The sequence below is a fragment of the Rutilus rutilus genome, assembly GCF_951802725.1.
Source record: "Rutilus rutilus genome assembly, chromosome: 11".
Taxonomy (NCBI): Eukaryota; Metazoa; Chordata; class Actinopteri; order Cypriniformes; family Leuciscidae; genus Rutilus; species Rutilus rutilus.
Genome location: NC_140216.1, coordinates 11,787,711 through 11,812,511, shown reverse-complemented (window position 1 = coordinate 11,812,511; position 24,801 = coordinate 11,787,711). Strand labels below are relative to the sequence as shown.

The 24,801-nt window shown below is 36.9% G+C and overlaps 1 protein-coding gene across 1 annotated transcript in view; it reads left to right on the top strand.

Annotated features, from left to right (window-relative positions):
- lpcat1 (lysophosphatidylcholine acyltransferase 1) overlaps nt 1–23,901 on the top strand; it is a 30,251-nt gene extending 6,350 nt beyond the window's left edge. Inside the window, exons 3-15 of the mRNA XM_084423622.1 lie at nt 6,597–6,736; nt 9,881–10,095; nt 10,668–10,780; nt 10,942–11,002; nt 13,729–13,787; nt 14,278–14,312; nt 14,900–14,954; nt 15,262–15,344; nt 16,587–16,712; nt 20,752–20,905; nt 21,052–21,144; nt 22,161–22,302; nt 23,342–23,901. Of these exons, the coding sequence (XP_084279748.1) occupies nt 6,597–6,736; nt 9,881–10,095; nt 10,668–10,780; nt 10,942–11,002; nt 13,729–13,787; nt 14,278–14,312; nt 14,900–14,954; nt 15,262–15,344; nt 16,587–16,712; nt 20,752–20,905; nt 21,052–21,144; nt 22,161–22,302; nt 23,342–23,538 (1,473 nt within the window). The 3' untranslated portion in view covers nt 23,539–23,901. The remainder of the gene's footprint in view (nt 1–6,596; nt 6,737–9,880; nt 10,096–10,667; nt 10,781–10,941; nt 11,003–13,728; nt 13,788–14,277; nt 14,313–14,899; nt 14,955–15,261; nt 15,345–16,586; nt 16,713–20,751; nt 20,906–21,051; nt 21,145–22,160; nt 22,303–23,341) is intronic.
- The last annotated feature ends 900 nt before the right edge of the window (nt 23,902–24,801 follow it).

Sequence of the window (24,801 nt, the reverse complement as noted above, 5' to 3'; positions counted from 1 at the left end):
TCAGAGACGAATGCGAGGGGGAGATTACTCGCGACTGCCGGCAGATTTGAAAGATTGCTGATGGAGGATCACGCCTATTTTCGAGGACATGTAGCAGAGTCGCCAAGGAAGCGAAAGAGAGAATTAAAACGTCAACATGACAGGCAAATCAGCAAGACCAAAGTCAATACTGGAGTAACTTTTCCCAGATGGAAAGAGCTCATGAGGAGCAAAGATTTTAAAACGGACGCCGAAGCTGCCTGCTTTCTTCTCGACAGGTAATTCAGCCTATTTGTGTAAATTCGAAGTTTTATAGTTGCTTGTCTAACCATGCCTTGCGTGTGCATAACGGCAGAACGACCTCTAGTATAACTTGCGTTACTTTTCCTCACGTCAATGGTGAAAAGTATTGTTTACCTTGTAACATAAATCTGTGCTGCGACGGATCATAGGTGATAGTTTTACAGGCGCAATTGGACGAAGTCGAACTGGAAGCCATGTTAATCTTGGAATAATACGGCCACCGTAGGAGTTAAAACGCCCTCGAAATTTAAAGGAACAGAAACTAATATACACTGGGTAGTCATATACAATTTCACCGCTAGATGGGGGAAAATATCACACAGTGTATAAAGCCGATAAATAGGCTAATGGATTGTTTCTTTCAGCTGAGACACTTCAGATGCGCACTGTTCGCCATGATGGTTTTGAATTGTTTGAAATATGATTCGAATTTGGTAAGGGAAGTTGGCCATAGGAGTGTACTTACACTGGTTCAAACTAGGCTACTGTACTTTTTTTGTTTGATTTATGTTGAAGTGCTTGGGACATGGCTTTTGAATGGTGAGACTTTTGTTTTTGTAATCAGGGCTCTCAAAAATGATATACAAATTCGGATTTAGATTTATCGGCCAATATCTCGCTTTCAAATATAAAGAATTGTCGGTTAGCGATATCGGCCAAAATGTTCATATCGGTGCATCCCTATTGTTAGAGATAATGATTGATGGTGATCAAAAGCGAATGTGGAGTAAGCAAGAGCTCGGTCTCCTCAACCGTACGTGGCTGTGAAGTGCTCACAGCGAGAACTGATCTTATTCGATGCTCAATGATTTACTAGAGTCATTTGCCTTGTAAACATGCATGATTGAGATGGCATTGCAAGCAGTGTAATTGACCAAGACAGACCCAACAGCTTCCTGCTGTCTTGTCTCCACACACTCTTTTATTGGTATAATGTGATAGTTTACAAAGCAGATTTGGGTTCTGGCTTAGTTAAATGATCATCTGGGAGTCATTGAGTTTTGTAAGGGCCTCAAGCTCCTACAATGCTTAGCCCCTACCTATATTACATAGTCGGACAAGTGACGTCTGTTGACATGAATGTGGTTGAGCAGGTTTGAGCATACGTTAAGTATGCTATACCTTGAAAAAAGTCTCAATTAATATGGCCATGCTTCTCTCAAAATGAATTTGTTCTCAGCATTCATTACACCAGAATAATAATGACAAATATAGTGCAAATATAGTTAAAATAAACATTATGTATTATGTCAGAATGATCAGTAAATATATTTTATGACATTTAAGACTTTTATTCAGCAAGGATGCACTAAATTGATCAAAAGAGGCAATAAAGACATTTACAATGTTGCAAAAGATTTTTATTTCAAATAAATGGTGCTGTTTTTAACTTTGTTAATCAAAGAATCATTAAGCAGAAACATTAAGATGCACAACTGTTTTCAACATTGATGATGATAATAATAAGACGTTTCTTGAGCACCAAATCAGCATATTAGAAGTTTTTTGTGAAAGATATATATATTTTTTTACCATTACAGGAATAAATTACATTTTAAAATATATTCAAATAGAAAAGTTATTTTAAATTGTAATAATATTTCACAATATTACTATTTTACTGTATTTTTGATCAAATAAATGCAGACGAGCTTTATAAAAAAACATGTAAAACTCTTACTGACCCCGAACTGATTGTTAGTAAACGTGTTTAATATTTACATAAAAAAAAAAATGTAGGCCTATCTATTTATAATGTATTTAGGCATGTGGCTTCATGTGATTGCAATTTGACTTGAAGGGAGAGCTGAATTGCTGAGCTCGTGCAAACATATCCACGTCATGTGTTTATTTTGTCGTGTTTATGTTGTATATTAATATATTCATCTAAACGCCGCTCTCAGCAGCGTGGGTGGTGTCGTGATGTTTGCTACCAGTATACCGCTGCTCAGGTATTTTCAACTTCTTTTTACCCCCAAGCGAAGAGCAAAAAAAAAAAAAAAGTTTGCCATGAGTATACCAGGGCCTTAAGGGTGGTTTCTTTTTACTTGCCCCAGTAAGCAACCACCTTGAATACCCTGAGAAAGCCATAGCAACCACTCATAACACCTTAACAACCTTGAGGTCAGGCTCTTGCGTGGGCTTCGTTGTGACTCTAAGTAGCTCTTAACCCTTCTCAAAGACACAAGCATCGTCCGCCTGCTCTTGTACAGCGCTGCTAAAAGCATCAGATGCAGGTTAGGGTGAAGATGGGCTTCTTAACCAGCACATCCCCCTCGTCCTCCCTCAGGCTGAAGCAGATGGAGAGTAGACATGAGGGGGAGGCTGTTAACAGGACCCTATAGGCTGGAATCAGGGCTGCGCCTCTCACTCCTGGGACATTATATAGTGGGTTGGGGTGGGGAAGGTCGAGACCGGGTTATAATTCTTGTTCTCAGCAAATGATTTTAGCTCTTTATTCTGTTCGAAAAGTAAGTATGTGTTGTTTTTTTAATTATTTTTTTAAAATCCCATAGGGAATAAGTGCTTTTGTATGTAGTCTTTCACTTATAATGCATTTTACACTAGCTCCTTCTAGCTCTCTGCTGCTCCCTCCCTTTCCCAAGAGAGCCATTGCCTCAGCCTCTAGCTCAGTTTAATCTTTCTGTCAGGGCAGACTGCAGGAGTTGACAGCAGCTCTAGATAAATATATAAATACTAAACCAGCAACGCAGTTCATCTCCTCCTAATGGAGGCGACGTGTGAGCCCATCCACTTTTAATCACCACTCTCAGAGAGATGCTCCGCTCCAGCTCTGATCTCACGATGACAACCTTAGCAAGTTGTGTCAAAGCTAACTGCTAGTAATTTTAACAAGATGGGTGACTGGGTGTCATTTTACAAATTAGTTGTTTGTGAATGAGAGACACAGGAATAACCTTATTTTAGGCTCAACAAATGGAGCAGTGGTCAAGAAACTCACGCTTTTCGTGTCACGTGTCACAGTCGATTTTTCTTGGAAATTGGAAGCACATACTCTCAGGCAGATTAAATATTCATTAACCATTCCGGGTCTTAATGTGAGCTCGTTCCTGTCTTCTACTTTGTCATTGGTTCTTGCTACAGTCTAACCAAAAAAAAAAAATCTCAATTAGCTTTTAGCTGCAATCAACAAAAAAATTTTTTACTCCAAGCTTCAACAAGATTGGTTCTCAACGTGCTGATTTAGCCCTCTAAATTGTATTATGCGTTCTCAGATCTAGGAGTTGGTTGAAGCTTTTTATTTATTTTTGAATTAAGTATCTTTTTTATTTTGCATTTTTTTAAATTAAAGCAAACAACATGAGCCTGGTTAGTACCTGGATGGGAAACCTCCTGAGAAAACCAGGTTGCTGCTGGAAGAGGTGTTAGTGAGGCCTGTAGGGGGTGCTCACCCTGTGGTCTGTGTGGGTCCTAACGCCCCAGTACAGTGACGGGGACACTATACTGTCAAAAAGCACCGTCCTTCAGATGAGACATTAAACCGAGGTCCTGACTCTCTGTGGCCATTAAAAATCTCAAGATGTCCTTGGAAAAAGAGTAGGGGTGTAACCCTGGCATCCTGGCCAAATTTGCCCATTGGCAATAAGCTGGTGTGTGGTGGGCGTTCTGGCGCAATATGGCTGCCGTCGCATCATCCAGGTGGATGCTGCACATTGGTGGTGGTAGAGAGGAGATTCCTGTAAAGCGCTTTGAGTACCCAGAAAAGCGCTAACTAAGTTCGCTATAACAACCGCCTGCTCTACATTATCCCGCTTATTACATGGCTACCTACCAAATAAATCAATAATTTGACACAAAATATTGATTTAAAAAGGAAAGTTTATTGATTTATTGTTTTTCATGGCAACGGTGTGTTATACTTAGCAGTGGTCTGTTATCAGGAAATAACAGACCGCATTCTACATTATAATTCAACCAAGCCATGTAATAAATAAATGTTACAAATTATTACATGAGAAATATACTCCAGAATGAAACCAGTTTAACCCTCTTGTTTGGAAATTGAATTGAAAGACCCCAAGAGCAAGCAATTTTATATAATATAATATAATATTACATAGAGAGAGAGAGAGAGAGAGAGAGGAGGAAAAGGTATTTCATATATATATTGGTAGTATCAGGTTGAAACTGATGAATTTCCCTTATGGGAACTAATTTAATAACATAATGTTCTTCATGGGGATAAAAAAGGTTTTATTTACTGCATATAAATGTATATGTGTTTATACAAAATTTAGTTTCACACACTTTTTCCAGTTGTTTATTTTGATTTGTCTTATTGCATATTTTTACAATATATTTTTGCCTGAGTCAAATATACCTCAAACTGAAGATTGAATTTCTGGCCAAGATAATAATGACTTTTTTTAAGTGCACAGCTGCTTTGTGGTTAAACAGTGTTAAAGCTTCAATAATATATCTCTACTGGGTTTGTTTGGGTCAGAGGAACATAAAACAAATTGAAGCGAAAATTATTAATTTTTATTATTATTATTATTATTCATTTTATATGTACAGCATTAGAGTCTCTGGGATCCCAAATGTTACATGAACGTCAACAGAAAATTAGTGTTTAAGCACAAACTTCTGCTTATCATTGTGAGTTGAGGTCTTTAGATGTAAACCATTGATGGGAACATGAGATATCTGTGGTCAAGAGGTCATCAGAAACGCTGATGCAAACCTAATCTTGCTCCTCCGATGATGCATTGTATCAGTAGCCAGTGTACAGTTGAGAAAAGCCTGGTAAACTACATGAAGTTGTGTGTGATCAGACACAGGATATTCAGGAACATTGAATTGAGTTTGCAGGATAAAACTATTACAGTGCAATGCTTTCGTGAAAAGTCCATATCAGATACTATGATCTCTCTTTCTTCTGCTTTTAAAAACCCTTTCTCATGGGAGAAGCATCTAACATCAGTTGATATTTATCTCTTCCTCAATCCATGTTCCCTCTTATGTCCTTCTTATGTGATCTTGTTTTCCTGATTTGCCTATAGAAGCGTGACATGTGATGTCCTTGTGCTCTGAGCTAATGGTTCTGTTAGTGCAGTCTCATGAATGGCTCACCATACGCATTTAATTCTGGCATTGCAAAAGCATAATTGGATTTTGTTATTGTGAACTTTGTAGAAATCAGTGGTCTCGAATCATGCTAATGTAAAATATTTCTGTTTGCTATGTAAAAAATGTTAGTACACACACATTCTTTTTTTCTAAATCTTTTCTAAATGGGTCCTATGAAATACCTTTTCCTCAGTTTTGAGTGTTCATTTTTACTATTTAATTAATTTTGAATTAAATGAAAAAGCATAAATAAGCAATAAAATCTATAAAATTTTAACAATTTAATAATTTATTAGAATTTTAACAATAATATGTTTTTTTTTTTTTTTTTTTTTTTACATTCTGTATATCCTAATATTTCTGGATTCTGTGTGTTGTGATCGAACAGAAATAATATTAAAAACGAATCAAATGAATTCATAAAACGGTTTAATTCATGTTTTATGATTTCTTTTAATATTGTAAAATGTTTTTTTTTTTTTTCTCCAAAGATGTGTGTTTAATGTCTCATAAATGCCATCTCCTAGCTCCTAAAAATTACACACAGATATAATTGAATATTGCAGTGTGTGCAATGTGTTTAGTGACTTATTTGCAATTGCATCACAAAGTCATCAGAATTGATTTGATACTTTTAATGTTGGATCAAATCCATGGAATTTATCATCAAAATTGTTCATACTTGCATTTTATAAATTAAGCCCCAGGGTTCTTCATTCTTTATAGTCAGCTTTGTTTGAAGTAAACTTTAGATCATTAACTGCAAAGAATCTAGGCCTATCTCTTAAAGTCATGAAACAAAAATCTTGATACTTTTGTTCTCAAAAGCATTTCAAACACTAGGTCTCTTAATGTAGCCATTACATCAACTGTCTTTCTTTGAAATCTCGATGGTTTTGCTTAGAAGAGCCGAATGTGAGTTTGGAACTATTGGCCTGTCTGTCAGTTAACTAGGGCTGAGTAGTCTAAATGTTAATGTTCTCCAGGCCAGTCTCTCTATGTCTAAGTTTTGCACAGCATAGCAAAATGCAGTATGGTCTCACTGCATATTTTTGTTTCCCATCTCTCTCTGTAAATGACCCTCATGGCACACAATTTTTGTGTTCTCCAGCTCCACAGCACTGTTTGAAAGCTATACTGGCAAATTCTGGATCAACGTGAAAATATTTGGGATTTTAACCTCTGGTTACCTCTAACACACTCTTTCTCTCTCTCTCTCACAGATAGCTGTGATGTCCGTGACACTGTTCCCTGTCCGTCTGCTCTTTGCTGCGTTCATGATGTTGCTGGCCTGGCCCTTTGCGTTCGTGGCTACCGTTGGCCGTTCCGAGGATGCAGTTGAACCACTATCCTGGTGGAGGGGGTGAGTAACAGATCAGAAATGTTAATCAGATGTGAGAGTTCGGGAACATTACACTGCCTCTACATTTCTGCCCTCTGCATGAGCGGACTACACCGCTAAAACAGGCCAACAGAGCCATTCAAACTGCAATTCGCAAAAAGAAAAGAAATCGAAAGTCATTAATTTTTCAATGAGAGGATTTGAGTCGACATGAGCTACAGCAACCGTTGGCATATTCAAATGAGTAGCCAATGCGAGTATAGACGGTTGCATGATTCACTTCCTAATAAACTGCAGTCAGTTAACTACTAGGGCTGTGTGTCACAAAGAATCTGGCGATACGATATGTATCACGATACAGGGGTTACGATAAGGTATATTGTGATGTATTGCAATTCTGTAAGAAAGATAATATAGTATTGCAATATTATTAGCCTATTATTATAAAAACATTTTTAGGAAGATCATCTCATTTAAAAAATTGTTATAAAGAACATATCCCCATATACATAAAATTTAATCAAAACCGTGGAATCTGCATTCACTAGTTTTTGTGCAATCTAAAGGAAAAATTGTAGATTGCTTGCAGGATTCTTTAGGTATATTAGCTTTATATATATTCTTGCATCCTGCTTTAAATGTTCACAGTTTTATATTACAGAAAGGGCAAAGTCAACTTAATATTTAATACTGTAAAGCTACTTGCTTTAGAGCAATCTATTCTATAAAACGCCATATGAATAAACGTAATGTGACTGAAGTTCTGAATTGCAGAGCTTGTGCAAATATATCCACATCGCTTAGATCAGATGCTTTCTTAATTGTTTTCTCACTGCAGTCCTTTTTGTTGTTCTTGAGAGGAATATATTTAATATTTATATTTAATATTTAATTTGTACATATTTAATAATAACGCCCAGTAGCGCGGATGGCGTTAGGATGTTAAGTGAGCTCTAAAGGTGATGATACACGGGGCAACTTTTTGAGCAATGTTGCTGGGCAATGTTGCCATCAACGGGCAACCAGGTGAGACACAGGGCCCACAACCGATCTAAATTATACAGATAGAAATGTATTGGCCATTTTCAGTGGGAAAGTGCCCAAGCAACAATCTCTCGGCAAGATTGCCCAGCAACATTGCTCAAAAAGTTGCCCTGTGTATCATCACCTTTAGATACAATGTGTATCCCGAGTAGGCCTATTGTATTTTAACATGGCTTATTTTGCAAACAACATCACTCTTGTCAATCTCCCTAGTGGTTTCTTTATAGTGGAAGAAAAATGAGTCCACACTTCAGCTCTGAACCCAGCCGAGAACTGGTATAATTCTATCTTCTTGTGAGATGGGTTTACTAATGCTAACGCTAGCGATGCACCCTTGCACTTCTCCCTGTCACAGTTTATGTTCTTAGATAACTGCCATGCCATATAGTGGTCGGGTTTAAATCGAATAAATATAATTTTTTTTGAGAATCGATATGAATTGGCAAACATAGTATCGCGATATTCACGTGTATCAATATTTTCAACTAGCAAGTAAGGTGAAAAGGCCTTTAAGATCTGTTTCAAGCCCTAGTGATCTTCCAAAGAGTGTGTTTTCGGACGCAACTTTGTAAAAAATTGTGCCATAGTCAAATCTCTCATGTCATCTCTCATCTCTCATGTCAGGGTTATTATTGTTTACAAATTTTTTTTTTTTTTTTTTTTGTAGTTTCCACACTATCAATTGTTATTTATTTTTTGAGTTTGCATTGTTGTGTTTAAAGGAGGCAGATTGTAAAGGTTTCACGTTGTGTAATGTATCAACATCTACAATTAATTTGTGGCCTTTATTTTAGCTTTAGAGTCATGAATATGTATTTTAGTTTTGTTACACGTATGTTAGTTTTTCTTTTTAATTAATTCAAATGTTTTGGGTTTTAATTTTGTTAACTGTATTAATAGTAACTCTGCTTCACATTAGGAGTGTCGTATGAGTTTGAATGCATTCGCTGCACATCTATAGTGTTTTAATTCAGTATCATTGGGTTCCATTGTGGTTGAGACACTTAAAAAGCTAGCTGCTAACATCAAACTCTTGGAATTAACTGATTGAGTCATGTGGTGAGCATTATGTGGCGTGTGCGAATCAGCATTACTGCAGTTGCTCACCATGTACAATGTTTCAGTTCAGTCACTTGTGATGATCCATTGGTTAGTAGCTTGCTGCCAACATAGACGATTACTAGGGTTTGGAACAAAGCAGTAGTCTAAATATCCTCAGATATTTGAAAGCTCGCTCTTTCTCACAATATTGAACTGCTAAAAATAAGAGAGGTGTATTGTGTGTATGACGTATGTGTGGCACACCTACTCACACACACGGAGTCACATCACACTGCTCCATTCACACAGTCTCCATTCCACTATCACCTGATAGCTTCCAACAGGGCTTTTTATATTCTCTCACTGTCTGTCTGTTTGTATGTCTGTGTGTCTTTCTGTATCCCATTGTGCACAAGTTTGTTCTTGTGAGGTGTGGAGAGGAAAAGTTTTTGTCTTTGTCAACAGTGAAAGTTTGAACAGGAATGCTCAATTACCAATACTGGAAAGGCACAGGTCACAAAACTACGCATTTCGCTACTGTCCATGTTTAAAAGGGTGTGCATGTGTGCGCGAGAGTGTTTCAGTGTGTTCATGAGCCAGCAGTGTTTCTAGTGCTGGTAATATTTAGCTTGAAGTCCATGTAGAAAGCTAAGGCTTAACTAGTTCAAAACTGAATTTTCAGCCTCCTCTAAAGACACACATTTTTCGACATCCCAACAGTTAAAATATCAACCTAGCCTGTAAAAAAAAAAAAAAAAAAAGTACAGTAAAACATGAATTAATCCTAATTAGGCCATTCTTTATACATGTTGTGCATTATTACATTATAATGTAATATACTCTTTTTCAGTTTTTTTTGTTGTTGTAATTGAATATCCAATTCAATTAAGAAATGCGTCACATTATTGAAGTAAAATAGTTTGCAATGCAGTTTCATGTTGACTGCTAAATGAGGGATTACTACAGTCAGTGGTATGTGACGGCAATTGAATTGCCCCACAATGTCAGGAAGCAGATGATAATATTCTCCTACTAACCCTGTCTCTGTCTTCCCTTTTGTTTGTTTCTCTCTCTCTCCAGGCTGGTAGATCTGGCCTTAAAGGCCATCATGAGAGCCATGTGGTTTTCCGGAGGGTTTCACTGGATCCGTGTAAAGGGACGGCCGGCTCTGCCCAGTGAAGCACCTATCCTCACGATGGCCCCTCACTCATCCTATTTTGACGCTATCCCTGTCACCATGACAATGGCGTCAATAGTGATGAAGTCAGAGAGTAAAGACATTCCAGTCTGGGGCAGTAAGTTTTTTAAAATATTAATAGACAGATATTTAAACTCTTTGGTTTGTTTAGTTCACCTTAAAGCTTTTGCATCTGATAAATTGAGATGTGTACTGTGCTTGACTAACTGGGACTTGTCACAGCACTTAGATATTGTTGCTCTTTTGTTCAGTTGGGATTAACTTCAACAGAAGTTTGGGTCAACTGCTTTATTGTTCTCCTCATTTGCAAGTTGCTTGAGACAAAAGCGTCTGATAAATGAAAATGTAAATGAGATGTGATAAGAGAATTTTTTCCCCTCTTTATGTTAAGCGCTACTCTGCTGTTCAAAAGTTTGAGGTCAAAGTTTTTTTTTTATGTTTTTGGAAGGAAAGATAGTTAAGAAAACTATCTGACATTTGTTTGTGCTTTGGGCCTATTAATTATTGTTTATTATAGAAAATCTCAGTTTATACTCTTAGCATTTTGCAAGATTTGACTTGCCTACTTTTTGGTTTCCCTTTTGTCACTTATATATAATATTTTATTGCTCTCTCTCTGTGACCCTCTATTCTCTCATTTGCCCCATCCTCCACTCTTCTCCATTTTAGCTCTTATCAAGTTCATTCGGCCTGTGTTTGTGTCACGCTCTGATCAGGACTCTCGCAGGAAGACCGTTGAGGAGATCAAACGCCGATCGTGTTCTGATGGCAAATGGCCTCAGGTACCACACAAACATGCATAGACATCTGACATTTTGCATCTAACGTAATGACATTCGTACAGTTTAAGTGTCCAAACACATTTGTGGGCCACTTTGTATCATGATTTTGTGAGTTAGAGCAGTACTGAGGTATTTCTCCTCTGACTGTGGCCTGTTTCCAGATCATGATATTCCCGGAGGGCACATGCACCAATAGATCCTGTCTCATCGCATTTAAGCCTGGTATGTGTAGTACGCTGTCTGTGCCCACCTCTGATATCTGCCGACTAAACACAATTTTCATGCCTGGAATGAGTGATTTGTGTTTTTTGTTTTTGAGTCTTTGTGATAAGAAATGTTAAGAATGTTTTTTGAAGATAATTTGCTGATATTTATCTATTTATAGTGGGTATATGTGTGCTTTGGTGTTTGCTCTCTCTTTGTACCCTCTCTAATCTGCAGCCCATCATGGTTCACAGCGCTGAGAGATCTGGCGCTTGGCTTCCACTTCCTGTGTGCGCTGTGGAGTCTGATGGTCTTTTTTCCTCAAATCCCCCTCTCCTCTGTCAGTCATTGTATCGGTTCTATTCCTCTAATCCCCAATCCTCCTCTCTCTATCCCTTGCTTATTTTCTCTTGTCTGGCTATCTCACTTTTCTCTCTACAACCTTTAATACTGGAGCTCTCAATGTACCAGACAACATCAGCTCTGCCAGATAGCTCTCCAAAACAAAAACAAGGCCAGAATCTGAGTTTGAATGTGTGCAGTGAGTTCTGGTGCTTTTGATGATGTACAGAAATGTTTATAGTGCATTTTTTGAATAAACTATGTGGTAATCAATTTCTTAAAGGTGAACTAAGTAACTTTTTACCTTAACCGAACAGCTTCGGAGTCATTGGAATAGTTATATGACTTTTTTCGGGTTGAATGGTGGTCGTCTCACCTGTGAGCCGAAAAACCACCCTTGCAACTTTGGGCCGGCGGGCCTCAGCGTCAGGAAGTATCGCGTGATATCAGGTCTCACGATGTAACGAATTGCTTTACGGCAAAAAAATCTGCTAAAATTCTGTCATTATTGCGCTCCCTCGCGCTGTTCGAACCCGAATGAAGAAGACGTTTTAAAGAATGTCCTGTCTGCTTTGATGTCGTTGATCTACTAGCCCCTGGTATCTGAGAGTCGCCAACGAGTTTTTCGACAGTGTTGTCAAATATCTATTCCGAAGCTGTAGGGGGAGCTCTATAGAATAACCTGCGAGCAAAAAGCGAGAATACAGCGAAGAAATTCCCGAAACTGCATAGCCCTGTTTTAAGCATATGATGTCAAAATTGCATTCCATTTTCATAAAGTATGGCTTCCATTGGTATTTTGATGGGCATCATAGTCCGCATGAATACTTTTAGTTTTTCTTCAGGAAAAAAACAAAAACAAAACATTTTACACTTACTGTACATTGCAGCACCTCTATTCCCAGTCTGACTGATTGTTTTCCGCTTTTTACTAAGACCATCCTTCCGAAAAGCCAAGGGCACTCTGATTGGCCAGATGAACCACTGTGTTGTGATTGGCCAAACACCTCAAGCGTGTATCGTATATGTAACACCCCTTACCATAATCACAAGTTTCAGCTTCCAAGGCTTCTGAAGTCATTGTAAACACAACCAGTTAATAATGTCGTAGGCTTTACCATATCAGTTTGAGTCAGATTCTGAAAATGCGGATGATCAAGCAGATGATCGTTCGGAACCTACATTGGAATGCCACGACATGGCAACAACACTACAATTCTCTAAAGCCTCGCTTTCTTTCTTTGGCTGAGCATTATGTTAATATTTCTAAATGTGATGTAGACTTTTGCGGATGTAATATCTGGACATTGATCAATGTGTTTTAGGCAGGTCTAGAGCAGTGTTCTCTGTTAGATAGAATAAATCTTTTGTGGGAATGAATGAATTTTTGCTCCGTATAAAACTACCAAACTGTTAAAAAACCTGGATTTTTATATATAAATTCATTACATTTTATTGTATTGAAAAACAGAGAAGCTGTAACTGTGTATGCAAAAAAATTGTGCTTTTGACTTTTATTTACAGTAGTTCTGCTCTGCCTAAAAATTACAGGCACGTGGACGCTGCAAGTATAAACCAAGCTTTAGTCAAATACCAGCACAGAACATCTCTATGGTGAAAGATGCAAATGAATGATGGGTGTTTTGTATATTTGCATTGACCTGCTCTGTATAAGAGCTGTGTTGAGTTTGTCAAAGGTGAGTGAGTTCAGTCTCTGTGGAGGGTTGGTCAGTTTCTATTAACAACGTGTAATAAGAAGCTGCTTGTAAGCTGAAGGGCATCTCTCATCTCTCTAAACCTTCCCAGAAGTGATGAGATTTGACTGGCACAGACTGATGCTAAAAATGTAGAGAAAACAAGGCCGTGGATACGACTCACGTATTGCTTTGTTGTTTTTAAAAGTGAAACACAAAAGAGGACAGTTAGCAAAAATGGCAAGCAACTCCCATATTAAGATGCAGGCCACTTTTTTTGAGAAGTGCTAGAAAGAAAATGACAAAAACAACCCACCTTACTAAAAGACACCTTTAAGTGTAAAGATCTCTTGAGTGAATGTTCAGCTCATAAAATTATGATTGTCTCTTGATGGAAACAGTTAATCCTCTAAAAGTCTAAATTATTTAGTATTATTCATTATAATAGTTACCATCTTGCAAAGCTTGAATGTTAGCAAGTAATTGGTTTGCAGTGAAATCTGAATATTAGAAACACTGAAGCTGGATGAGGTCAGTGGATTTGGATACTTAAGTTCACACTCACAGTCACACAGAAGGGTCATGTTTCAAATGGGACAGGCTATAGTTTTAATGCCACACCCATTCCTTGGAGTGAAACGAGGTCAAAGCTTAGGATCTCTCTGATTCCCACTCGTTTACCGTCCTTTTGTCCCTCCTTTCCTGCAGGTGCGTTCATTCCTGGCGTTCCTGTGCAACCTGTGCTCTTGCGGTATCCTAATGAGATGGTAAGAATAACCTCAACGCCCAAACAGGGTGTGTCATTATTGTCACTGATCTGTCTGGATCTGTGGATTGTGTCTTCAGTCATGAAGACTTTATATTACATTTTTACAGCCCAATCAAATAAGCTATACTTTTTTTGTTTTTTGTTCCACTGTTGAAACCTTTCTCTTTTTGTCTGTCCGCCTGTAATGTCTTTGTCTCCTTCTCATAAATAATACAAGCCCAGCAATCAGGTTTCATTTAGACTCCCTGAAAACTTGGCTCTTCTCTTAGCATTTATCGCTACTGGAATTTAAGCACGGGGCCCTTAGAGTCAAGGTTGTGCTGTCAGAGGAGCAAGGTCAAGTTCAAGTGGGTGGGTCACGTTTGTGTGTGTGTGTGTGTGTGTGCAGGCTAGTTACTTGCTTAGGTGGATACTGCCAGGGACTCATGGTTTTGTTTGAGATGCTAATCCCATTCATTTACATCTTTCTCTTCTCACTTCCTTGACAGGACACAATCTCATGGACGTGGCAAGGGCCTGGAGCGTGAGTCTCTTGAGTTCCTTTAAAGGGATAGTTCACCCAAAAATTTAAATTCGGTCATAATTTACTTACCCTTATGTCGCTCCAAACCTGTCTGAGTTTCTTTCTTCTGCTGAATACAAAAGAAGATAATTGAAGAATGTATTTATTTAAAAAAAAATTCTAGATCAATGGGTTCTCTCAATTTCTCTTTTTATGTCCCACAGAATAAATAAATGCAAACAGGTTTGGAATTATATGAGGGTGAATAAACAACATGCATAATTATAAAAAAAAAACACATAATTTTTGTTTTTGGGTAAGCTATACCCTTATCCTTCCTCTTAGTATATTATAATGACAGTATTGCTTTATGGAAAAAACATTACAAGGGAAAACCACCTTTAGAGAGTCCTCTGGGTCTAGAGTAATGGTCAAGTTTTATGTGCTTGTGTGTGTGTGTGTGTATGTGTGTATATATATATATATATATATATATATATATATATATATATATATATATATATATATATATATTATATATATATATATATATAATATATATATATATATATTGGTGAGTTAAAATGAAATACCATTATCTTTTTCAGGTTTAAGATTTTATGGCTCACATTATGCCAGCTACATAACTTCGTAGAAATAGAGGTGAGAACTCACATTTTGGTGTAAATGTCAGTATTATTTATTTACTAAAATAATGTTTTGGTTTTAGCTTTTATATTTTCATTCGTTTTTTTTTTTTCAGGTTTAGTCAGTAACTTTAGTACTTCAACTTATTTTTTAGTACTTTTCAAATGTATTTATTTCAGTTAGTTGCCAATTCAACATTTCTGATTTTCATTTCATACATATATATATGCTAACACTTTATTTTGATGGTCTACTAATACTTAGTTTTTTGACTTGTAGGTGCAACGTTATATGATAATAAAAAATTGTTCTTTCTGTCCAGTATCTTCCTACATATACCCCATCAGAAGAAGAGAAGGAAGATCCAGCCCTGTTTGCCAGCAATGTGAGACGCATCATGGCCAAGTGAGTGAATTTTAAAAAGGCCTAACAAACTTATTACAAATATTTTATTCTCACTTTATAAAGGGTATGCACATGACGTCACTGTTACGCACAGTTCCGCCCACTGAGTGGCAAAAAGACTAAGTTGCAGCATTGGTTTTCAGCATGAATGTAGCGAAAAACACATCTAAAATGGGAAAGAGCTTTGAGATTGACTGTACAAATAGATTTGACAAGAAATCTGAGGTATATTTTTACAGACTGCCGAAAGCTACAGAAAAGAGAAGCAAATGGATCTCTGCAATTCACAGTAACAACTGGACTCCAGGCATCTTCTCAACATTGATTTGCAGTTATCATTTTGTGTCAATATGTTGAATTTTGAGGTAAAATCGTCCTACATATTGTATTGACAACTCATCAATTAATTATTTACCATCTTATATTCTGCAAAATTGGGATGTTTTTAAATAAACACTGACAAAAACTATACAAGTTTATGGGCTAGACGATAAGATATATATATATATATATATATATACATATACCTATATTGTATATTTATATAAAGCGTTCACAGGCAAATATGCTGTATGTATTTTCCCGGCGTCGAAATCAGGCACATATAAATTTCAGGAAACATGATTCCTGGCTGCATGTCAATATCTATGGATCACTGGATCTTTGGTAAGTTGTAAGGAACACTATACCGAGTCCAACCTTTAGTTTAAACTGATAATCGTTTGTTTTACTTGCGTTTTCGCAGTTTCCCCTATTAAATCCAGTCATGAAACAGGCTCTTTTGCCACTCAGTCTGGCTGAGGGGGCGTGTTGTTTCTGTGGGAATGTTACGTCAATGCATACCCTCTATTTCATGCTGATCAAAAGAACTGTGAGGTCTGTTTGTTTGGCTTTAAATTTCTTCCTATTACCCCTGGTTTCACAGACTAGGCTTAAGGCTAGTCCCAGATTAAAGTGCATGTTTGAGCTGTTTTAACTAAAAGCAACTTGTACTGACATATCTTAAAATATGTAATTGCCATTGTTTTGTCTCAAGATGCACACAGTATTGTTTTTTTCTAAGGCATGTTTATAAAAGCTACTTAAATGTCCTAATTGAACTAAGGTCTAATCCTGGCTTAATCTAAGCCCTGTTTGTGAAACCAGGCCTTTTATATATCAAATCATTCTAAAAGGTCCTACTAGTGTCCTGTAATCAGAAATAAAACATACTTGTTTTCATTCTGTGTGTTTTCTCCATAGGGCACTTGGGTTGCCCATTATCGATTACTCCTTTGAGGACTGCCAGCTTGCTATGGCTAAAGGCCCTTTGCGTTTGCCCAGACACACCTGCTTGCTGGAGTTAGCCAGACTGGTACGAAGTTTGGGGTGAGTAGATCAGTAGTTTTAAGTTTTAACACCACCGCATGATGTCTAGGACAATGTACGGTGGCATACACTACCGTTCATAGTTTTTTTTTTATTGTTAAAAAAAAAAAAGAAATGAATACTTTTATTCAGCAAGAATGCTTTAAATTTATCAAAAGATTTCTCTTTCATATAAATTATGCTCTTTTTTTATTTTCTATTCACCAAATAATCCTGAAAAAAATGTATCATGGTTTCCACAAAAAAGTTTTCTGAAGGATCATGTGACACTGAAGACTGGAGTAATGATGCTGAAAATTCAGCTTTGTCATCAATATATTAAAATATTTTACAATAGAAAACAGTTATTTTAAATTGTTGTTATATTTCACAATATTTCATTTTTTTAATGTATTTTTGATCAATAAATTAAAGCAGTAGTGTAATTCAGAGTATTTCCACATTCGTTGATGAGTTTTTCATCTATTACTGTACGTTAAAGGCACCGGATGTAAGATTGTGGACAAAACTGGTACTGCAATCACTTTCAAATTACTGTAGAGCGGTGTATCCCCTCCCCCTCCCCCCTGACTCGAGGTTGCCAGTTAGGCTGCAGGATCCAGCAGGAACGTAGGCTGCTACAAGGAGCTTCCAATGGCAAGTGACGAGTCCTACACAGTACGTTTTCTTTTTCTGTTAATAATTATGTTTATGCTTCATGAGAGATGTTTTGCGTATTTCGGATTCATAACGAGGTTTTTTAGGTTTCGTTTAGGTTAGACATTTTTTATCCGACACGTTTGTAGCTGCAGCTGTTGTAACTAGAGCAGAGCTGGCAACCCGGATGCCGAAACACTACTGACTTCGTGATTGGTAGATAGGTGGAGGGTGGGGCATCAGGCCAAAACACAACATGACAACATCAACATCAGTTGAGGGCTGCAACTTCACTTTTAAATGACAATATCCTGGCCGGACTACTGTTGTCAGTGATATTTGAAATGAACATTATTTCTTAATGTCTAGTGACATATCAGGGCCATTTTATGATTAATACATAAAAATACATTTCTTACATACGGTTCCTTTAATGTTAAGGAATTTACATTCATATCTTTTGCATGGACAAAAATTCCTAATCTAAAAGCAAAGAATAATATGCAATGCTAGCAACCCAGTATCTTGTAAACGTAACTTTGATAACATACTTTCCATCTGTTATTATCATGAGGATGTCCTGATTTGGTGAGTAACTAAGCAGTGACCAATCAGACAAGGCTCCAATGAGAATTACCGGAAGAGAGTCTGTCAAAAGTTTTCCTGTGGTTCCTGGAAGTTGCTTAAAGGGGGTCTGTCAGATTATAGCTTGTAAAAGCTCTAGCCTTTTTTTCTGTGCAGTGTGCACCAGATGATCTCTGAACGAACATGGACTTTGGGTGGTCTGTAGGTGTGTCTTGCAGACCAGCAAACGTATTTTTTTTTAATTGAATATACTTGATCTCTCAATTTGTAGGTTGAAAGAATCAGTGCTTATGTTTTAGTTAAGTAGGTTATAATAACAGTGAAGGACAGTCTCAGGTACACGAGGTGCTGGGTTTGGTCATTGGTTGAATCAACCATCCAGCCAATCAATCCATTAGCACGTTCATCCATCGCTCGGCTCTACATATCATAGTATTGATCTATGGTTCTTCAGTAGAGCCACACCATAAATGATCATTACGTTCAATAGTATGAGCAGCGCTGTGCTGATTGATGAAAAAATCAAACATAGCTCTTTGCCTGCCAGCACTGCACTCATAACGAGACGTTAACATAGGTGTTGTTTGCTTTGGATTTAGAGGCTGATGATTGATTTTACACTGGTGGTACAGCAGTGGGCTGGTTTATACTGATGCTTCTCATCAGGCAGTGAACATACTGCCCTCTAGTGAATATGATGAGGAAATACAATCAACAAACATGGCTTGCTGTTATAAGGGTCAAACTATAACATTCTTTGAGCATCAGAGGTGAATAAAAATTGGCTTTGGCAAGTAAATAAAATAGTAAATTGCCAGTAATTCTGTCTAATTATGTATCTTATACTACTACTACTACTACTACTACTATTAATAATAATAATAATACTAATACTAATAAGTGAAGTAAGCAAATAAAACCAGAGACATACACTACTTTACTTTAAAATTTGGAATCACTTTTGAAATGTTATTTTAAAGAAATTGATACACTTATTCACCTTCAATCTCCTTCAATCGGCCTGTATTTTGGTCTTTCGACGCAGGCCACAACAACTTCGCCAGGCTTTTCGGTCACGGCCCGCGTCCATCGCCCGTCCGACCTCCTGGCCACGTGTCCGGCCCATCGCTTCTTGGCCTGTTCGGCCTGGCTGGCGTCCTTGACCTTGCTCGTCTTCCTCAGTAGCTTGTTGCTGATGTGTTGCATCACGTTCGTTCACTGGCAGCTTCTGCCTGTCGGCCGTGGTCAGCGACCGGGCCTCGGACCTCGTAGAACATGACATTTATTTATTCACCTAGGATGCATTAAATTACAATAAAGACATTTACACTACTGTACATTCTTGACAAAACAATAACATAGGTTTATGGTCGGTATATACAGTCACAGGCAGTACAGATGAACCAATGTAAACCTCAAAGTATTGCAACGCAACCAAAGATCCAGTATTGCAATTGTATGGCAAAAGTAGTCCTCAAGCTTCTTTCTCTACTCTAGAATAATTTATCTGATGTTTGTTAAACTTAAACTCGAGAAAATTAGCAAATGGGATTAACTAGACCAGTATCGTTCTCCTGGAGGATTACGGCCCCAGTGCCTTAAGCACTAGCGTGTCACATGATCACATGTGTTCAATGTCACATGATCCTTCAGAAATCATTGTAATATCCTTATTTGGTGCTAAAACAAAAAATCAATATCAATGTTGAAAACAGTTGTGCTGCTTAATATTTTTGGATTTACAACCATGATAGATTTTTTTCTGAATTCTTTGATGAGCGGAAAGATAAATGTATAATTTGAAATGGAAATCATTTGTGTCACAGGGCCATCATTGTGTCCATTTTGATCAATTTAATGTGTAATAAGTATTCATTATTATTCAAGTATTAAAAAATCTTCTATTTCCCAAAAATGTTTTTCTTCAAACTCAGAAGAATCCTCCCCATGCAGTCAGTTTATTAAGAGGTTCAACTGAAGTTTAATCTCATGCATTCTGCTGTGCTTCCCGTAGGTGTTATTGGCCTGTAGGATGCTTCTTCAAACTGTTCCCACTATAAACTTGGATGCATTCATCTAGAATACTCTTTTTGTAATCTTTTACCATTCAGTCTTTGTTCTTTTGCCCATCCTGCCCCTTTTCTTCTTTTTTTTTTTTTTTTCTGTCTTTCATTATTTTATTTTTTTCTGCCAGTGTCAGATGTGACTCTTTCTTTGAAACTCTTAAAAGCCCAGTATCTCAGTGTCTTCTCTCCACTGTTAGTGATGAAAAGCTGTTTAGTGTGTACAGTTCAATGTAGCCGCCAGCTGAGCACCAGTAAGGGGTCTGCTTCTCAAACTAGAGACCCTGATGTTCTCGTCCTCTTATTATTCTGGGTCGTCCACTTCTCTCCCTGTGCTGGTTAGATCCATTTTGCTTTCTTCTTTTAAGACAGTAGTTCATGGAACAACCTTCATCTCTCAAAATATCAATTCACAGAGTTTCTAGAGAATTATTATTATTATTATTATTTAAACAAAAAGTGACTTGTTAGAAATGCAAGTGTACTCAATACTTTTAAAGATATAGAATTTTATTGTTGCAGTCAACACAAGGATAAAAAAGGATGTAGTAGTAGTCGTCGTTGTAGATATCTTATCATATATCAGTATATAGAAGATATCATATATCAGTATATAAGATTTTCTAGGTTGAAACATTTTTAATATTTTAACTAGTCTTAAATTTTCTCAGTTCACCAGACAGTGGCACATTTGGTTAATAATACTACTAATAAAAAAGTTGATAATGAATGATTTTTCGTCTTCTCTCTCTTAGACTGAAGACGAGGGTCACTGATGAAGTCCTGCATGAAGAAGCCTCCAGGGCCCATAAGATGTGTGGAAGCAGGCTGGATCTGGAGGGCTTTGCTCAGTACCTGAATAAATCCACGACAGAAGCAGTCCAGGACATCTTCTCTCTTTTTGAGGAGGTTAAACATTTATCACAAGTTCTTTATTAGAGCGTGACTGTATGGAAAACAAATTAACTTGCATTTCAAACAGATCAGTTGTAATCAGTTTTGTGTTTACATTATGTCTGTCAGACTGTGATGACATTTGAATGAATTGTTTCCAGCATGGGAAGATGGATGTGAGAGAGTATGTCATCGCCTTGTCAGTGGTTTGTAGACCTTTCAGATATCTGGAGACCATTAAACTGGCCTTTAGGGTGAGTTGAGTTTCTAAAATCTCTCGTTGTTTCAAATAGACAAGATCTCACACATTAAATGTGCAGTATAATACAGTATATTCTGCTTAATAGTAGGGGTGGAACGGTACACAGAAGTCACGGTTCGGTTCATACCTCGGTTCAGACATCACGGTTCGGTACGAGTTCGGTACAATTGAGGGAAAAGCAAAACAAAAATGCAGAAGGCTTGTGCATGTCTCAGGCTGTACCACCAAAGGAAAATAAATGACTTAAGCCTTGTATTTTTTAAATAAGTTTTATTCATAAAGTATAGGCATAGAACCAGTTTATTTGTAGTGCACTGACAATAGTTTTATATAATTAGTTTATTAATTAAATTAATAAAAAGACAAAAAGACCTTGAGATATGTTTGGTAACTGTACCTGAATGAATTGAAAATGAATTTGCTACATTTCAGATTAATATATTTGTTTTCCTTAAAATTTTAATTAACAGTAACTTAAACACTTTGCAGTTTGAATGATGTCCTGTATAAACAAAATGGAGTATGTTTTTGTTTCCACTGTTCGATCGCGCCCGCGCCTCACACACACACACACACACACACACACACACACACACAAATATAAGTAAACACTTTGCGACTTTTCGATCACACCCGCGCCCCCCCCCCCCCCCCTCTCTCGCTCGCGCTCTCTCTCACACACACACACACACACACAGCATATTCCAGCATTGCAATCTTTACATCGCAGCCTGCTTCAGAGCTAAGGCGGGGCTACAGATTAGGTGTCCCTAAAGAACCCACATATCTAACAGTAGTTCTGCATTACATTAATTAATTTGCACGCAAGTTTTATTTATTTTTATACCGTGTATTCTCCGTGTAAATTTACGCACCGAACCGTGATGCCCGTACCGTTTCGGTTCAGTACGAATACATGTACCGTTCCACCCCTACTTAATAGATTATAGTTATTAATATGTATTTGTAAGCGAGACATTTAACATTTGAACTTTTCCTGGTGTCCAGATGTTTGAAGCACAGGAGGATGGAGCAGTTGTAGAAGATGAGCTGGCCATCATTTTGAAAACGGCTCTAGGCGTTGGAGATTTTGCTGTTTGCGATCTCTTCAGGGCCATAGATTGCCAAGACAAAGGGAAGATCACATTTGGTAAGACCCTTTACTTTGATTTACATGTTGAATGTGATTGTCTGATTGCTTAGGTGTTTGTGCTTGCTTTATTATAAACGCAAAATATCAACAAGGAAATTAAAACTTCTTTGCTACTTCAATCCTTGTGTTCCGTTGAGATCGGTTTCACTTCATCATTGTTTGGGGTCACAGTGAGCAAAATGATGAAATGAATAGTTCTCTGGTCCTTGATTTTAATTGGCTGAGCCGCATTCTAAAAAAAAAAAAAAAAAAAAAAAAAAACTCCTGCATCATGCCCAACAACTCCTTAGCTGTTCTAAAATCACAGTTTTAGAGGGGCTTATTGTTTCATTATAATTACAAAGTTGGAATTAACATGAAATTACATTTACACTTCAATTTTGAGTAAAATATTATAGAGTGAGAATTGCTGTAGTCTGGAATTTGATTTAATCTATTGGCATTCAGTTAGATGGAAGTCTGTGGCTCTGATAATGTTTGTGATGATGAAAAAAAATCTATATTTAACAAGGTTACTTATTCCAGAAATAAAATACTGTTCAGTTCACAGTATATATTTGTAATGTTTTGGACACTTAAATGCATGTTAATTACAATTTAATGAAAATATATTATAGTTGAAATATATATTATTAAATGCACTTTATATTGAACTTTAGAGGGGATCACTAAAAAAGGACCCAAGAACATCTTTACATGTAATTTCATAATTGCTTCTAATTACACATTTGTAATGATAAAGTTGCAATTTAGTAAATCTATTTAAAATATATTACCTTTCAATGTAATATTAATATTAAATAAGTTATTTTTTTAAGTTTTGAAGTTCACTACAAGTGCACATTCAAGAAAAAAGAAAAAAATCAATTGCATGCTAAAGAAATGTGTAGAAGATTTGCCCTTTTTTCTTAAAAAAATAAAATAAAAAATGAAAGAGAGACCTGATTAATATGTTTTTGCATCGAATTGAATTAATAAAATTGATCTCATATATTTGGTATGTATTACCTTGTAAACATGCTATGTTTTCTGGCAGATGATTTTTGCCGGTTTATGGAGAATTGTCCTGATTTTGTGGAGCAGTACCGCTGTCTCCTTGAGCCAATCCCTCAACACTCCAGAGAATCCACTTCACCCTCAGAGTCTCGGCCTTCTACTAACGGCTTCTGTGCTGACTTCAGCCCCCGAGATCCAAACACTCACAGTGCTGCACACTGCAAGAAACAGGACTGAAAGCAGCTTTTACGATCACAGCCTGTCACCCTCAGTGTTGAAGGGTATTTTGTGTGCATGTGTGTACTTCTGTGTGCAGGAGAGTTGATGACAGACGTTATCTTGAAGTTGAATCGGAATTTGCACCTGGGTACATTACCCCAGGGAATTATTTTTTTTTTTTTCAGAGATCTGTTCAAAATCTTCAAGGCGGTTCGTTGTCTGACAGATCTTACGAATGGAAACCAAACTGACTACATTTGAATGCCTTGCATTTTTCTTTCTTTCTTTTTTTCTTTTTTTGAGAGATTACAGATTTTCTATATAAAGTATTGTTTCCTTTATAAAATGAGCGTGTGGTTTTAATATATGCAAAAACCCAAACACGTCTTGGCTGATGTCTTTCAGGGTGTTGAGGTGCAATATTACAAAACATACCACCATGTGCTTCACAAATATATTGGTAAAAAGAAAATTTGAGTGAACCTGTAAATGTCTCGGGGTTTGTTTTTACACAAAAGGAATTCCTTCATTAATAAATCCTATTACACTAGATTAAGTAACTCAAATATGTCTGATGATATTACTAAAAAAAAATTCACACTGATGATATTACTAAAAACAAATTCACACTATTACATTAAATGGTCATGAAACTCTAAAACACATTTTTTGAGATGTTAACAGATATGTACATTAAAAACAACAATAGCACTTATATTGATTGGTAAAGGAAAAGTGGTTATTTTTTAAAATTATTTTTCTGAGTCTTTCGGTCTAAAGCAAAGTTGTCAAAAATGACGAAAGTGTGGTATATGCGTTAATTCGGGAGTGGTGATTGCTGCCACTGCCGGACAGTACGAAATTACGTCAACAGTTTCTGAGCATTTCTCTGCATTATTCATGAGAATATGGTGTTTAATTTTCCCCACGATGCTGTCATAGATGGAGTTTGACTACCAACACATGGAAATATGACTAACAGTATTTAGTATACAACAACATGCATGAGAACGGTTTCTACGCGGAACGCCGCGATGAGTTTAACAACGCGGATCATTGATTTTATACTGACTGGAGTAAGTAAGTGCATTTCAAGTTTTTATGGACATATTTAATCTAGTGAACATGAACCAGCTATCAGTATTCGCAGATAATCACGCCGCCTTCAAATGAAATATATGTGCAAATAAGGACATTGAAACAGCCGTACGTTACATTTGATCATTTTTCTGATGAACAGAAGACAATAATGTAGACCAAAAATTCAAAGTCGCCTACAAT